General features: G+C 41.5%; 1 protein-coding gene across 1 annotated transcript in view; it reads right to left on the bottom strand.

Annotated features, from left to right (window-relative positions):
• The window catches only part of LOC138669768 (contactin-associated protein-like 5), a 1,597,333-nt gene that overhangs the window by 958,078 nt on the left and 623,123 nt on the right, over window positions 1-16,132 (bottom strand). The window contains exon 7 of the mRNA XM_069756498.1: window positions 8,659-8,802. Within this exon, the coding sequence (XP_069612599.1) occupies window positions 8,659-8,802 (144 nt within the window). The remainder of the gene's footprint in view (window positions 1-8,658; window positions 8,803-16,132) is intronic.

The raw sequence follows: 16,132 nt of genomic DNA, 5'->3' as shown, positions 1-16,132 counted from the left end.
AATTAAAGGAAAAAAGGGGAAACTGACCTATAGGGTAGTATGAATAGGTATATTATGCAGAAATCCTATGGAGATCTTTGGAAGGTAGCTTGTGGAGTGATATCCTTCACATACTATTCAGTCAGAGAGATAAATCTATGTATAAAGGTTTAGAGTGTGTTAGGAAATGCCATACATAGTGATAATAATAAGGTGAGACTAATGTACATACCCCATGTAATCTTATTTAGTAGTCAGACCCATATAGTGGACTTGTCCCTGTCTGGGTGTGAGAAAGAATATTATGATGCATTTCATAATATGGCCAAAATATCCCCTTACCCTTACCCTTCTGGTACTGAGATGGAGTTCACTGCCACAGTCCAAGGATCTCCAGGTTGTATTTCCAGTTGTACTGCTTGGGAGGGTATTGCTACTTCAGGTGGATTCATTACTCAGGCCACCACACTTCTGGGAGTAATGGTGATGTCCTGATTTCCTAAATACACCGTACAGGAACAGTCCTTTCTTGTAGAATGGCTAACATATGCGCCACTAGGAGTCCCGCGTGTAATTGTTCTGAAGAAGATGATTCAATATGGACCTCAACCCCCTCCAAGGGGACACAGGGCATAAACATGCAGAGGCAGTACTGTTTATCTCAGTGGAACAAGTTTGGTGGAAGCAGGGACGATCACTTTTCCAAACACTCCTCCCTCACAGCTAGACTCTTGCACTTGTGCCACCCAAACCAGCTGTTGGAAAATTCTCCTTTGGGGGGTATGTGGGCCCCACTATTTTAGAATCTCATTAGAGCGCTCCCTGATGAGAAGACTTCCGTACTCTCTCAGCATGTTCATTCCCAAGGTGACGTCGGGTCAGTATCACACCTTTCCGTCCCAGGTCTCTCCCGCAGATAGACACTTGCATCCATACCTCCCCTGTGACTGGGACTTTATCACAGGGCCCAATTCAGGCCGCTTTTCTCCAGGAAAATGTCACCATAAGTAAGTCTGTGGCATCGTTGTCACCTGTGAGCCTGTGTCTACTAGGCATCGCACTGCACGCCTGTCTATCTCTGCCCATATCAAGGGGCATGTTGACTAAACTTGTGGGACTTCCACTACTCTTCCTCACCTGTTCTGGCTCCAGGCAGCATCCCCCCGGCTTGGAGCCCTCCAGTTTAACAGGCGGCGAGACATCACTATTCCTCGGTGGGTGCAATCCCGTGCAATGTGTCCACTCTCTCCGCAGTTGTAACAAGTGATGAGCCTCGGCCGGCAAAACATTCTGGAGTCACAACGGGGCTCTGGGCCTTCCCTGCTCTCTGAAAACTTACTGGTAGCCTCCGTTTTCTTCTTTATGTCAGCCAGTTCTACTTTTACACTCACAAGTTCTTTCCTCAGTTCTTCCACCCATTGGGGTTCAGCAATGGCATTTACAGAAACCCCCCCGGACTGTCACCCCCTGCTCCTGTTCACACATGTGTACCATACTCCTTACCTCTGGGAAAATCATTTGGGGGTTTACCTGCACACGCTCTCGCAGGGCTTGTTTTTTCAGCATGTCTCACAAATCAGTCACTAGGAGGTCTCGCAACATTATGTTTGTGGGTCCTACTCCCATGCCATCTTTTCTAACAATTGCAGGGTATAGCTCTTGCAATGCATTCATATATTGGGTTACGGTCCCCCTCCGTCTGCATTCTACTAAAAAGATGTGTTCTCAGCTCCCCTACATCTGTGTCTCCGTGAGTCTCCTCCAAGATCTGCAACACCTTATTAAAGGTATCCCAGTCTCGGGGGGTCCGTAACATCACTGAATCCCTGGCTTCTCTGTCCAGTGCCATAATGGCCACCTCGGCCTCCAGCGCAGGGGTCATGGGGTACATTCTCATCATGCCTCTAAGGTGTTCAGTCCAGCTCCAGAGCATAGTGTTGCTCCCCGTGAATTTGGGCAAATTGCTCAGCATGGCCCCCAGGGAAAGGCTAGTCCTGGGTCACCCCCAACTGCTTAGTCTCCCGACTGCATGCTATTGGACTGCATCTTACTGACTATCCCAAGTGTAAGATGCTAGCAGGGGCATAGGATGCAGTGACACACAGTAGACAGAGCAAGGGTTAACAGGTATTTTTATATAGAGCAATATAAAGTCAAGCAGAGGGTACAAGAATGAAGGTAACAACAGTTTAACTTATCAGTCTCTGAGCATTGGTGGAAAGTGGCTGGAAAACACCTAGGTGGTGCCGCAGGCAGCACGAGATGTCTCTGATCCGGTCTCGCAGAAAAACGATGCACTGTCTCCTCGCAGTAATGAATCCTCTGGGGCCTTCGGCACGTGGTCTCCTGGTACGGGCACGAGATGTTGTAGAGGTGTAGGTCCGTGGCACAGCGGACGTAGCAAACAGTTCAGTAGACAAGGCCACAGAAGTATACAGTCCAGCAGATACAGTCTCAGGAGCAGGCCGGTTCTCAGTTGGCACCATAGGGATGTGGCTGAGCGGCGACTCTGCACTGATAAGTGGAGTGATGCTATGCACTCTGTACTGGTCACGGTACGGTGCGGAGGTCTCTCTGAGTTGTGTGTCGTCAGTCGAGATGGACTTGCTAACTGGGTATGATGGCAAGGATAGCTTGGGTGGGTCTATTGAGAGGGAGTCAACTGTCTCTGTGTTCACTCTCTGCTTCCCCGCCAAAAGCCCTGTCTTTCCTTGCACATCGCTATTTAAGTCAGACCCGCCCCATCAGTCAGGTGTCCTGAACTTATCCGGTCAGAATTCTCTTCCCCCCCAGAATAATGGTGACAGCCCCGACAGTTCCAGCCCAGACACGCAAGAGGGGCCGTTAGCCTGGCTCTCCTCCCTACATTTGTACAAGAAAATTAGCTCCGGCATCCTATTACTGGAAATAAATATTTCCTGGTGCCTGAAAGTGAGTACGGCGTGTCATCCTATCACTAAGTTATGGAGAAATGTGTTTTTTGTTCTCCAGGATGGTAGCCAATCTGGGAAACAGTAGGAGATCAGACAATCTTTACAGTTAAACGAAATGTGGAGAAGCTCCGTGCTTCAAAGTTTCAAGTTGTGTCACTTTTAATTGCAACTTCAAAAAACAAAAATAGAATAGTTTGTAATTTTGACATGACTTCTGAGCACTTGGCACCATAGATGGGGGCCAAATGTGCCAATGTAACACCTGGATTATAGAATGTACAGGAATAAAACTGAGACTTCTTTGGTTGTTTCTTTGGCCGGCGTTACACTTGCGAGTTTTACGGACGTAAGAGCGCAGAAACTACGTCCGTAAAACTCGCAAAAAATACGGCACAATTATTCTCTATGCCCCTGCTCCTATCTGCCGTATTTTACTGATCAGTATTATACGGCTTTCTACGGCCGTAGAAAATCGCAGCATGCTGCGTTTGTCACCGTATTGCGCAAATAAAACGTCAATGAAAGTCTATGGAAGCCAGAAAAATACGGATTACACACGGACCAGCAGTGTGACTTGCGAGAAATACGCAGCGGTGTTAGCGAGAAAAGCCGGTAATTCATTGCGGTGTACAGTAAAATCACACTGACAGCTTACAGTAGAATAGGTATAATAAATGTGTACACATAGAATAGATATATATATATATATGTCAGTGAGACACATATATGTATATATATTAATATTTTTTCCAGCGCTAGACAGCTTTAAAGCCGGTAATTCAATTACCGGCTTTTGCTTTCTCCTTCCTAAAACCCGACATGATATGAGACCTGGTTTACATACAGTAAACCATCTCATATCACCATTTTTTTTTGCATATTCCACACTACTAATGTTAGTAGTGTGTATATGCAAAATTTGGCCGTTCTAGCTAGTAAAATAAGTGGTTAAATGGCGGAAAAAATTGGCGTGGGCTCCCGCACAATTTTCTCCGCCAGAGTAGTAAAGCCAGTGACTGGGGGCAGATATTAATAGCCTGGAGAGGGTCCATGGTTATTGGCCCCCCCTGGCTAAAAACACCTGCCCTCAGCCACCCCAGAAAAGGCACATCTGGAAGATGCGCCTATTCTGGCACTTGGCCACTCTCTTCCCATTCCCGTGTAGCGGTGGGATATGGGATAATGAAGGGTTAATGCCACATTGCTATTGTAAGGTGACATTAAGCCAAATTAATAATGGAGAGGCGTTAATTATGACACCTATCCATTATTAATCCAATACTAGTAAAGGGTTAAAAAAAAACACACACACATTATTAAAAATTAATTTATTGAAAAAATCACAAAGGCTGTTGTATTAATTTATTCTACTCTCAATCCACTCACTGAAGACCCTCGATCTGTAAATAAAAAAAAATAATAAACCAACAATATACTTACCTTCCGAGCATCTGGCACGTCCAACGATGTAGATCCATCTGAAGGGGTTAAAATATTTTGCAGACACGAGCTCCGCTAATGCAGGATGCTCATTTCTGCAAAATACCGGCGAATGAAGCTAAATATAGGTCAATGATCTATATTTAGCTTCATTTGCGGTGAGGCGCCCTCTGCTGGCTGTTCCTAGATCGTGGGAACTTTCCTAGAAAGCTCCCAGGCTCGAGATCATAAGAGGGCGCTCTCTGCTGGTTGTCCTCATATGAACTCGAGCAAGGGAGCTTTCTAGGAAACTTCCCACGATCTAGGAACAGCCAGCAGAGGGCGCCTCACCGCAAATGAAGCTAAATATAGATCATTGACCTATATTTAGCTTCATTGTCCGGGGTTTTGCAGAAATGAGCATCCCGCATTAGCAGAGCTCGTGTCTGCAAAATATTTTAACCCCTTCAGATGGATCTACAACGTTGGACGTGCCAGATCCTCGGAAGGTAAGTATATTGTTGGTTTATTATTTTTTTTTATTTACAGATCGAGGGTCTTCAGTGAGTGGATTGAGAGTAGAATAAATTAATACAACAGCCTTTGTGATTTTTTCAATAAATTAATTTTTAATAATGTGTGTGTGTTTTTTTTAACCCTTTACTAGTATTGGATTAATAATGGATAGGTGTCATAATTGACGCCTCTCCATTATTAATTTGGCTTAATGTCACCTTACAATAGCAAGGTGGCATTAACCCTTCATTGCCCCATATCCCCCCACTACACGGGAATGGGAAGAGAGTGGCCAAGTGCCAGAATAGGCGCATCTTCCAGATGTGCCTTTTCTGGGGTGGCTGGGGGCAGGTGTTTTTAGCCAGGGGGGGCCAATAACCATGGACCCTCTCCAGGCTATTAATATCTGCCCTCAGTGACTGGCTTTACTACTCTGGCGGAGAAAATTGTGCGGGAGCCCACGCCAATTTTTTCCGCCATTTAACCCCTTAATTTACTAGCTAGAACGGCCAAATTTTGCATATACACACTACTAACATTAGTAGTGTGGAATATGCAAAAAAAATGGTGATATGAGATGGTTTACTGTATGTAAACCAGGTCTCATATCATGTCGGGTTTTAGGAAGGAGAAAGCAAAAGCCGTTAATTGAATTACCGGCTTTCTGCTATCTCGCGCTGTATGAAGTAATAATATATATACATATATGTGTCTCACTGACATATATATATATAGAGAGACAGTATATATATATATATATATTTTTTTTAACACATGGATCCCTTGTATAGCCGTATGTCGGTTTTGCAAGCCTGCGATAAAAACACGCATTACGGCTGCCATACGGATTACATACGGAGGATGCCATGCGCAAAAAACGGTGACACACCCTGCCTACAGAGGAGCTACGGACCACTATTTTGGGGACTTTTCAGCGTATTACGGCCGAAATATACGGACCGTATTGTTTTATGCTGTGTGTGATGCCGGCCTTTCTCTTCAGTATCCTCAATCAAAGACATATGTACAGAACTCGCTTCTGAATAATTTATGGATCTATAAAAAGAAGCAGACCCAACAAACTATTTTTCTCTATGGTGTTCTTACTTTCTGAAAGTGGAGGATAAAAAGTGTTAGAATATGAAAACTCACAAATGTAAGCTGTATTGAGAGACTAGTAAAGGGGAGCTATGTCTGTTCTTTGGGTTATGATTATAACAAGAACATAAACAGCAAGGAGACAAAATTAATACTAAAGAAAAAAAATATTGGCTGAGTTCTAACCAAAAGCAGGACTGCTTAATATACAATTGGGTAAGTTGAAAAAAAAATTCCCATGAAGAGGTTTCCATTATAAAAATTCATTGAAATACACAGATCAGACATACACAGTATGTATGGCAAGTGGAAATTTAACTCAATAGTTATTTCCATTTCCCATAGAATAGGATTTTCTACCTGTATACAATGGCATGTAAACTGGTCAAAATTACTGTTATTGTGAATAGTTTAGCAAGTTGAAGTTGAAATACTCTCTAAAAGGCCTAATGGAAAAGATGACACATTTCCTTTGTATTTTAGGCAAAAATATATATTTTTTCATCTTTTACATTTTAAAAATGACAAAAAGAAAAATTAACACATGTAAAAGTTTGGGCACCCTACATTTTTTTGAAAGTATCAGAGCTTGTAAATGCTTTTTGTAGCCAGACAAGTGTCATTCAATTCTAGTTTGAGAAATTTTCATCTATTCTTTCTTGGAAAATTCTTCCAGTTCTGTGAGATTCCTGGGTTGTCTTGCATGTACTGCTATTTGGAATTCTAGTCACAGATTTTTAATCATGTTCAGATCAGGGGACTGTGAGGAACCTTTGTAAAAGCTGTCAGTTGGATAAAAAGCTTTTGTGCAAATGCCATAACATAATATAGTAGGAGAACGCTAATAGGTTTCTTTTGTGTTTCATATGCTGCTCATACTGTTCATGTGAACATCACTACACCTCATTCTTGAATGGTCTGACCATGGACAATTTCGGACATTAAAAATATCATAGCCATGACCATATGCTATGGAATTATATTAACCCCTTTCTGACCTCGGACGGGATAGTACGTCCGAGGTCAGATCCCCTGCTTTGATGCAGGGCTCCGCGGTGAGCCCGCATCAAAGCCGGGACATGTCAGCTGTTTTGAACAGCTGACATGTGCCCGTAATAGGCGCGGGCAGAATCGCGATCTGCCCGCACCTATTACCTAGTTAAATGCTGCTGTCAATCGCAGACAGTGGCATTTAACTACCATTTCCGGCCGGGCGGCCGGAAATGACGTCATCGCCGACCCCCGTCACATGATCAGGGGTCGGCGATGCTTCAGAATAGTAACCATAGAGGTCCTTGAGACCTCTATGGTTACTGATCCTCGGCAGCTGTGAGCGCCACCCTGTGGTCGGCGCTCACAGCACACCTGCAATTCTGCTACATAGCAGCGATCTGATGATCGCTGCTATGTAGCAGAGCCGATCGTGCTATGCCAGCTTCTAGCCTCCCATGGAGGCTATTGAAGCATGGCAAAAGTAAAAAAAAAAGTAAAAAAAAATGTGAAAAAAATAAAAAAAATATAAAAGTTTAAATCACCCCCCTTTCGCCCCAATCAAAATAAATGAATTAAAAAAAAAATCAAATCTACACATATTTGGTATCGCTGCGCTCAGAATCGCCCGATCTATCAATTAAAAAAAAGTATTAACCTGATCACTAAACGGCGTAGCGAGAAAAAAATGCGAAACGCCAGAATTACGTTTTTTTGGTCGCCGCGACATTGCATTAAAATGCAATAACGGGCAATCAAAAGAACGTATCAGCACCAAAGTGCTATCATTAAAAACGTCATCTCAGCACGCAAAAAATAAGCCCTCAATCGACCCCAGATCATGAAAAATGGAGACGCTACGGGTATCGGAAAATGGCGCAATTTGTTTCTTTTTTTTAGCAAAGTTTGGAATTTTTTTTCACCACTTAGGTAAAAAATAACCTAGGTGTCTATGAACTCGTACTGACCTGGAGAATCATAATGGCAGGTCAGTTTTAGCATTTAGTGAACCTAGCAAAAAAGCCAAACAAAAAACAAGTGTGGGATTGCACTTTTTTTGCAATTTCACCGCACTTGGAATTTTTTTCCCGTTTTCTAGTACATGACATGCTAAAACCAATGATGTCGTTCAAAAGTACAACTCGTCCCGCAAAAAATAAGCCCTCACATGGCCAAATTGACGGAAAAATAAAAAAGTTATGGCTCTGGGAAGGAGGGGAGTGAAAAACAAACACGGAAAAACGAAAAATCCCAAGGTCATGAAGAGGGCCTCCTGCTAAACACTAAAGGACATTCTGAATGTTTAATGTGAACCTATCATTCTTACTTAAATCAGTACTACGGTACATATATTGTATCATCTGACACTACGGAAAAGGGACACATTCCTGCAATCAAATCCCCTAAGTCATCAATCTGTCTATTATAAAGCACAAAATAGAGATTCATAAGGGTGAGGAAGGAGATGAAGCTGCAAGATGTCTCGGAAGTGTGTGGGAATGCATGCTATAGGAGGGATGAAGCATTGGAGAACATCTCATTGGCTCAGAAGACAAAGCAGAACCCACAAAGAACCTACTCTCTCAGCAGACTAAGACAGAGACAGTGTACAGTTACATCAGTTATGATACATTTTGAGCCGACTGGTCATTAGGAGGCTGGCTCTTTAAATAGTAAATAGTACAGAGGAAATAGAGTAATTACACAGTGAAATCTTTCTTACCACAATGTAGATCTGAGGTTTGCGTCTTTTGGCCAAATCAATAATATTTACTCCATTATAATAAAGATTCTCAATGCAGCCATGAAAATTCCTCTTCAGAAACGTACCGGGTTTTCCTGGTACTGGAATCCCTCCAAAGCTGAACTTCGGAAAATAAAAAGATCAAAACTTGACTCGCTGTTCTTTTTAAATTACAATCTAATCAAGGATATAAAATTGAAACCTGAGAAATTTACCCAAAAGGCATGAATTAAATAAATTACCCAATTAATGTGGCTAATTATTGCCGTACATCAATGCTGAAAGAAATTAAAATATACGTCAATAATTAATAATGATGAACAAAGTCAACCATTAGAAAGTAGATGTCTATTAAGAGATGTATGTGGTAGGAGGCTACTGGCCCTTGCAAGACATTAGGATGGCTAGAAGCCTTCGATTAATGATAGATTTTCCCATAGACATCAGAGAACCCATCGGCCATTCACCATAGATTTATCCCATGGACAACACTCCATTTTGATATGAACTGTTAAACGGTACGTCACTGGTGGAAACTAGTTTTGACTGTCCAACAAAGTGGATGCATGCATATTTAGAGAAAACACAATAATAGTTCCCATAGTATGTATTTATGCAAGTTATCATTTGTTTTTATCTCAGTTGCAATTTCCAATTATAAAATTGTAGTAGATGCTTAAAATTGACATTTAGAGCTATTTGACCTTTTCTTCCAGGACATCATCAGTAAATAACCATCGGCTTGTGCGCTATTCAGCATAAATCTATATTGCTCATGAATCTTATTGCTACACACATTTGTAAAGCAAAGTATTAAAAATGTTTCCATGTGACCAGTATAACCTTGCGTTCCTCTTGATGCATAAAGAAATACAATTTTTTAGTATGATGCCATTAAGCAATGTTTCTAATGCTCACAGTCTATTTTCCTCTTTGCAGGGTAATATTAATTTATTTTTTATGCTTATAAAGCACCAACATAGTCCATATCGCATTGTCTTTGCTGTCCCCAATCTAAATTCCCTATCAGTTTGTCTTTGCAATGTGGAAGGAAATTGGAAGAAACATAAAAAACTTTTACAAACACGGGGAGAATGTACAAACTGATTGCAGATGATGTCCTTCATGGGATTTGAGAACTGGACCCCAGCGCTGAAAAGCAAGAGTGCTAACCACTAAGCCAAAGTGCTGCTCCTCCGAGTTTGATGATTTCACTGAAAAATGTCATTGTTTTTATGATGGGAGATGAACAAAGGTCATTCTAAATAAACCTTACTGATTGTTTGCCATTTATTAAGCTTGTAAAAGTAAAGGCAGAAACACAATCCAGAGATAGGTCCAGAATATAGATATGTTACCATCATAAAGCACTCTATAAACTGCAAATGTCCCCACAATTTATGACTTTGGAAGGAAGGACGCTTGAGAAAAATACAGAGAGAGTGTAGGATCTAAGGGGTAAAGTTTCTCCTTGTGGAGTGGCATGTTTGAAATGTCAGTGTTAGGCCGTAGTCACATTACAGCAAGATACGTCCGAGTCTCCTAGGTTAAAAACAAGCTCTGTCACTGGGACTCCAGAGCGGAGCGTGCGGCTCCATGTATTGCTATGTGGCCGCACACTCCGCTCTGGAGTGCCGGTGCCAGAGCTTGGTTTTAACCTGCGAGACTCGGCCGTATCTCGCTGTGTGTGATCCCGGCCTAAGGAGGCCAGTCAATGTTCCTCTGGGAAATTAAACATGCAAGCAGCCTCTTCATAGAGCAAGCGGACTCTATTGCCACCAATTAGAAGGAGCAATCCTAAAAGTCATTATTGACCCTTTAACGAGCATTGTCATATGACTGAGCCAAACAAGAATCTCTGATTTGACTGTATGAGAGGCTGAAGACTGGAGTCTGAGGGGTAGTTAGTGCTCGGCTCATACATGCAGTCTTGTGCCAAGTTCAGGGTTATACAGAGCTAGAAGAGGCCAGCAACAGAAGTTTATGGAACCCCCTTGTACATAGCTCTGTACTATGTAAGCAGGCATAATTCCATGTCATATCCAATGCTACATTGCAAGGTATTGAACAATATTTGTTCCTTTACACCTGTTATCTCTTTGCTCGCTGCAAGTTTTCATCAAAAATTGTAATTCTTATGTAATTTTACTAAATATAAATAGCAAAAATTCTAATAAAAAATAAATAATAATCCTAACTACCTAATAAAGACAATTATTCTTCTGATTTCCAGCCACTTTATCACTTGTCAAATGGTGCAAAATATAATTTTATTACCGCCACAATGTTTGGTTTGTCACATAACTGTGTTAGAAATTTATGAGTATAAACAAATTGATAAAGAAGTAGCTGAAGAGCCCGGCGTTGCCTGGGCATAGTAAATATCTGTGGTTAGTTATAGCACCTCACTTCTCTTATTTTCCCATCACGCCTCTCATTTTCCCCCCTCACATCTTTCATTTCCCCCCTCACATCTCTCATTTTCTCCCTTACACCTCTCATTTTTTCCCTTACACCTCGTATTTTCACCCTTCTCTCATTCCCCCCTCACTCCTCTCATTTCCCCCTAACACTTGCAATTTCAACCTCACATCTGTCATTTTCTGATCACTCCACTATTTTCCCTCATTCTTCTCATTTTGCACTCACATCTTTTCATTTTCACCTCACACCTCTCATTTTCACCTCACACCTCTCATTTTCACCTCACACCTCTCATTTTCCCCTCGGTATATACATGTTTGTCATCTCCCTTAAATATAGTATACACCTGTATGCCATCTCCTGTATATAGTATATACCTGTATGTCATCTCCCCTGTGTATAGTATATACCTGTATGTCATCTCCCCTGTAAATAGTATATACCTGCTGTATGTCATCTTATCCTGTATATTGTATATACCTATGTGTCAACTCCTCCTGTATATAGTATATACTATACCTGTATGTCATCTCTTCTGTATATAGTATATACCTGTATGGCATCTCCTTCTATATATAGTATATACCTGTATGTCATCTCCTGTATACAGCATATACAGGTATATACTATATATAGTATATACCTGTATGTCATCTCCTGTATATGGCATATACCTGTATGTCATCTCCCCTGTATATAGTATGTACCTGCTGTATGTCATCTCCTCCTGTATACCTGTGTGTCATCTCCTCTTTTGTATAGTATATACCTGTAGGTCATCTCCTCCTGTATATAGTATATACCTGTGTGTCATCTCCTCTTATATATAGTATATAATTGTATGTCATCTTCTGTATATTGAATATACCTGTAAGTCATCTCCTCCTGTATATAGTATATACGTGTGTCATCTCCTCCTATATATAGTATATACCTGTATGTCATCTCCTCCTGTATATAGTATATACGTGTGTCATCTCCTCCTATATATAGTATATACCTGTATGTCATCTCCTCCTGTATATAGTATATACCTGAAAGTCATCTCCTCCTGTAAATAGTATATACCTGTGTGTCATCTGCTCCTGTCTATAATATATACCTGTGTGTCATCTCCCCTTTATATAGTATGTACCTGTAGGTCATCTCCTCCTGTATATAGTATGTATGTGTGTCATTTCCTCCTGTATTAGACCTCGTTCACAAGCTATTTGGTCAGTATTTTTACCTCAGTATTTCTAAGCTAAATTGGCAGCCTGATACATTCCCAGCCAACAGGAAGCCCTCCCCCCTGGCAGTATATATTAGCTCACACACACACATAATAGACAGGTCATGTGACTGACAGCTGCCGTATTTCCTATATGGTACACTTGTTGCTCTCTTAGTTTGTCTGCATATTAATCAGATTTTTATTTTTAAAGGATAATACCAGACTTGTGTGTGTTTTAGGGCGAGTTTCATGTGTCAAGTTATGTATGTTGAGTTGCGTGTGGCGACATGCATGTAGTGACTTTTGTGAGATGAGTTTTGAGTGGCGACATGCGTGTAGCAACTTGTTGTGTGTCGAGTTGCATGTGACAGGTGAGTGTAGCAAGTTGTGTGCAGCAAGTTTTGCGCATGGAGAGTTTTGCGCGTGGCGAGTATTATGTGTGGTGCGTTTTTGAGCACTTTTGCATGTGTTGCAACTTTTGTGCATGTGGTAATTTTTTCACGTGTGCAAGTTTTGCGTGTGGCGAGTTTTCCATGAGGTGAGTTTTGCATGTGTGGCGAGTTTTGCGTGAGCCTAGTTTTGCATGTGGCGAATTTTGCGTATGGCGAGTTTTGAGTGGCGACTTTTGTGTTTTGACTTTTATGTAGCGAGTTTGGTGTATGTGTGGTGAAATGTGTGCTGAGGGTGGTACATGTGTTCAAGCACGTGGTAGTGTGTGGCACATTTTGTGTGTGTGTTCATATCCACGTTTGTGGTGAGTATCCCATGTCGGGGCCCCACCTTAGCAACTGTACGGTATATACTCTTTGGCGCCATCGCTCTCATTCTTTAACCCCTTTCTGACCTTTCTGTGTGTTTTAGGGCGAGTTTCATGTGTCAAGTTATGTATGTTGAGTTGCGTGTGGCGACATGCATGTAGTGACTTTTGTGAGATGAGTTTTGAGTGGCGACATGCGTGTAGCAACTTGTTGTGTGTCGAGTTGCATGTGACAGGTGAGTGTAGCAAGTTGTGTGCAGCAAGTTTTGCGCATGGAGAGTTTTGCGCGTGGCGAGTATTATGTGTGGTGCGTTTTTGAGCACTTTTGCATGTGTTGCAACTTTTGTGCATGTGGTAATTTTTTCACGTGTGCAAGTTTTGCGTGTGGCGAGTTTTCCATGAGGTGAGTTTTGCATGTGTGGCGAGTTTTGCGTGAGCCTAGTTTTGCATGTGGCGAATTTTGCGTATGGCGAGTTTTGAGTGGCGACTTTTGTGTTTTGACTTTTATGTAGCGAGTTTGGTGTATGTGTGGTGAAATGTGTGCTGAGGGTGGTACATGTGTTCAAGCACGTGGTAGTGTGTGGCACATTTTGTGTGTGTGTTCATATCCACGTTTGTGGTGAGTATCCCATGTCGGGGCCCCACCTTAGCAACTGTACGGTATATACTCTTTGGCGCCATCGCTCTCATTCTTTAACCCCTTTCTGACCTCGGATGGGATAGTACATCCGAGGTCAGAACCCCCGCTTTGATGTGGGCTACTGCGGTGATTCACCGGCGATTTGCGGTTCACCCGCCGCTATTAACTAGTTAAATGCCGCTGTCAAAACACTGACAGCGGCACTTAACCTGCGCTTCCGGCCGGGCGGCTGGAAATGAGCGCATCGCTGACCCCCATCACATGATTGGGGGTCAGCGATGCTTCTGTATAGTAACCATAGAGGCCCTTGAGACCTCTATGGTTACTGATCCCGGCTAGCTGTGAGCGCCACCCTGTGGTCGGCGCTCATAGCACACCTGCATTTCTGCTGCATAGCAGCAATCTAATGATCGCTGCTATGTAGCAGAGCCGATCGCGTTGTGCCTGCTTCTAGCCTCCCATGGAGGCTATTGAAGCATGGCGAAAGTAAAAAAAAAAGTAAAAAAAATGTGAAAAAAATAAAAAAAATATAAAAGTTTAAATCACCCCCCTTTCGCCCCATTCAAAATAAATCAATAAAAAAAATCAAACCTACACATATTTTGTATCACCGCATTCAGAATCGCCCGATCTATCAATAAAAAAACATTAACCTGATCGCTAAACAGCGTAGCGAGAAAAAAATTCAAAACGCCAGAATTACGTTTTTTTGGTCGCCGCGACATTGCATTAAAATGCAATAACGGGTGATCTAAAGAAAGTATCTGCACTGAAATAATATCACTAAAAATGCCTGCTCGTTTGGAAGTTTGGAATTTTTTTCACCACTTAGATAAAAAATAACCTACTCATGTTAGGTGTCTATGAACTCGTAATGAACTGGAGAATCATAATGGCAGATCAGTTTTAGCATTTAGCGAACCTAGCAAAAAAGTCAAACAAAAAACAAGTGTGGGATTGCACTATTTTTGCAATTTCACCGCATTTGGAATTTTTTTTCCCATTTTCTAGTACACGACATGCTAAAACCAATGATGTCATTCAAAAGTACAACTTGTTTCGTAAAAAAATAAGCCCTCACATGGCCATATTGATAGAAAAATGAAAAAGTTATGGCTCTGGGAAGGAGGGGAGCGAAAAACGAACACGGAAAAACGGAAAATCCCAAGGTCATGAAGGGGTTAAGTCCCCCTTGTTCACATCTGGCAGCTGTCAATTTGCCTCCAACACTTTTTCCCCCATTATGGGGGCAAAATTGTTTGGTGAATTGGAACGCGCGGGGTTAAAATTTCGCCTCACAATATAGCCTATAACGCTCTCAGGGTCCAGACGTGTGACTGTGCAAAGTTTTGTGGCTGTAGCTGCGATGGTGCAGATGCCAAATCCCGGACATACACACATACACACACACATATTCAGCTTTATATATTAGACTTAGGCTGCATTGTAAAGATGAATGCTGATTTTATCCATAATATAAAATTATACTGTGTAATCTATACGTGTCTCGGAGAAGCATGCAGAAGAAAGCATAAAACTTAAAGAAGCAGCAGAAATGCACAAAACATGCCAGGAAACATCAAGTGCATTTTAAAGTCATCCTGAAATATTTAAATGACCCATATTTGACACTAGCTCGTAAAATTTATGAACCGATCCAAACATGAGATGGGAAAATAGACGTTACTTAATTTGAAATTGGTAAAATAAATGTCACCATTTATGTAATGGCTCCATTGCTGAGCCTATCATTAAAATATTTAAGGAGCATACATAGTATATGCTTTATTTTTTGCATTAGTCTACACTGGCAATGAGCAGGGAGGAGATAAAGCTCTGCAGCCAAAGAGCTAACATGGCGAGGTACTCACCATCATTATAAGTACACTATTAGAGTACCTCTCACTGGTCTGGGGTTGCCCTATTTATTCAACTAAAGGGTGGCCAACCTTACAATTAATTTTATAACCTTTATCTACATGTAAGCATGGAATTTGAGATTCTACATATCAACAATGAAGCACCGAAAGCAACCATGTTATAAGAATCGAATTATTAATACTAGTGTAGTGAACAGTTTTGTTACACCAATTTTGCTGGATTACACAGGGCCAAATTCAATAACAAACTTGGTGTATTTCTTATGTCAGACGCTGGAGTAAAAAAAATACTACCACTTTTGATGATTTTGCCCGGGTCCTGCCCCATCTTGACCCAGCTTCTCCCCTGCTGGGCTTATTTTAGAGACGCTGAGTGTGAAAACAGCAAAAGTCATTAAACTTTTGTGTACCTCAACATTGCACAAACATTGGTTGACTTTTCAAAGTTTTAACTTGATTTTTCTGGAATAACAGCTTTGATGAATTGGCCTCATGATATAAAATTCACTTTCATTGATACATGTATATAAAAGTTCAAA

This window comes from Ranitomeya imitator, chromosome 3, assembly GCF_032444005.1.
Source record: "Ranitomeya imitator isolate aRanImi1 chromosome 3, aRanImi1.pri, whole genome shotgun sequence".
Classification (NCBI taxonomy): domain Eukaryota; kingdom Metazoa; phylum Chordata; class Amphibia; order Anura; family Dendrobatidae; genus Ranitomeya; species Ranitomeya imitator.
The sequence above is the reverse complement of the archived record's forward strand: the minus strand, read 5'-3'. Positions and strand labels throughout refer to the sequence as shown.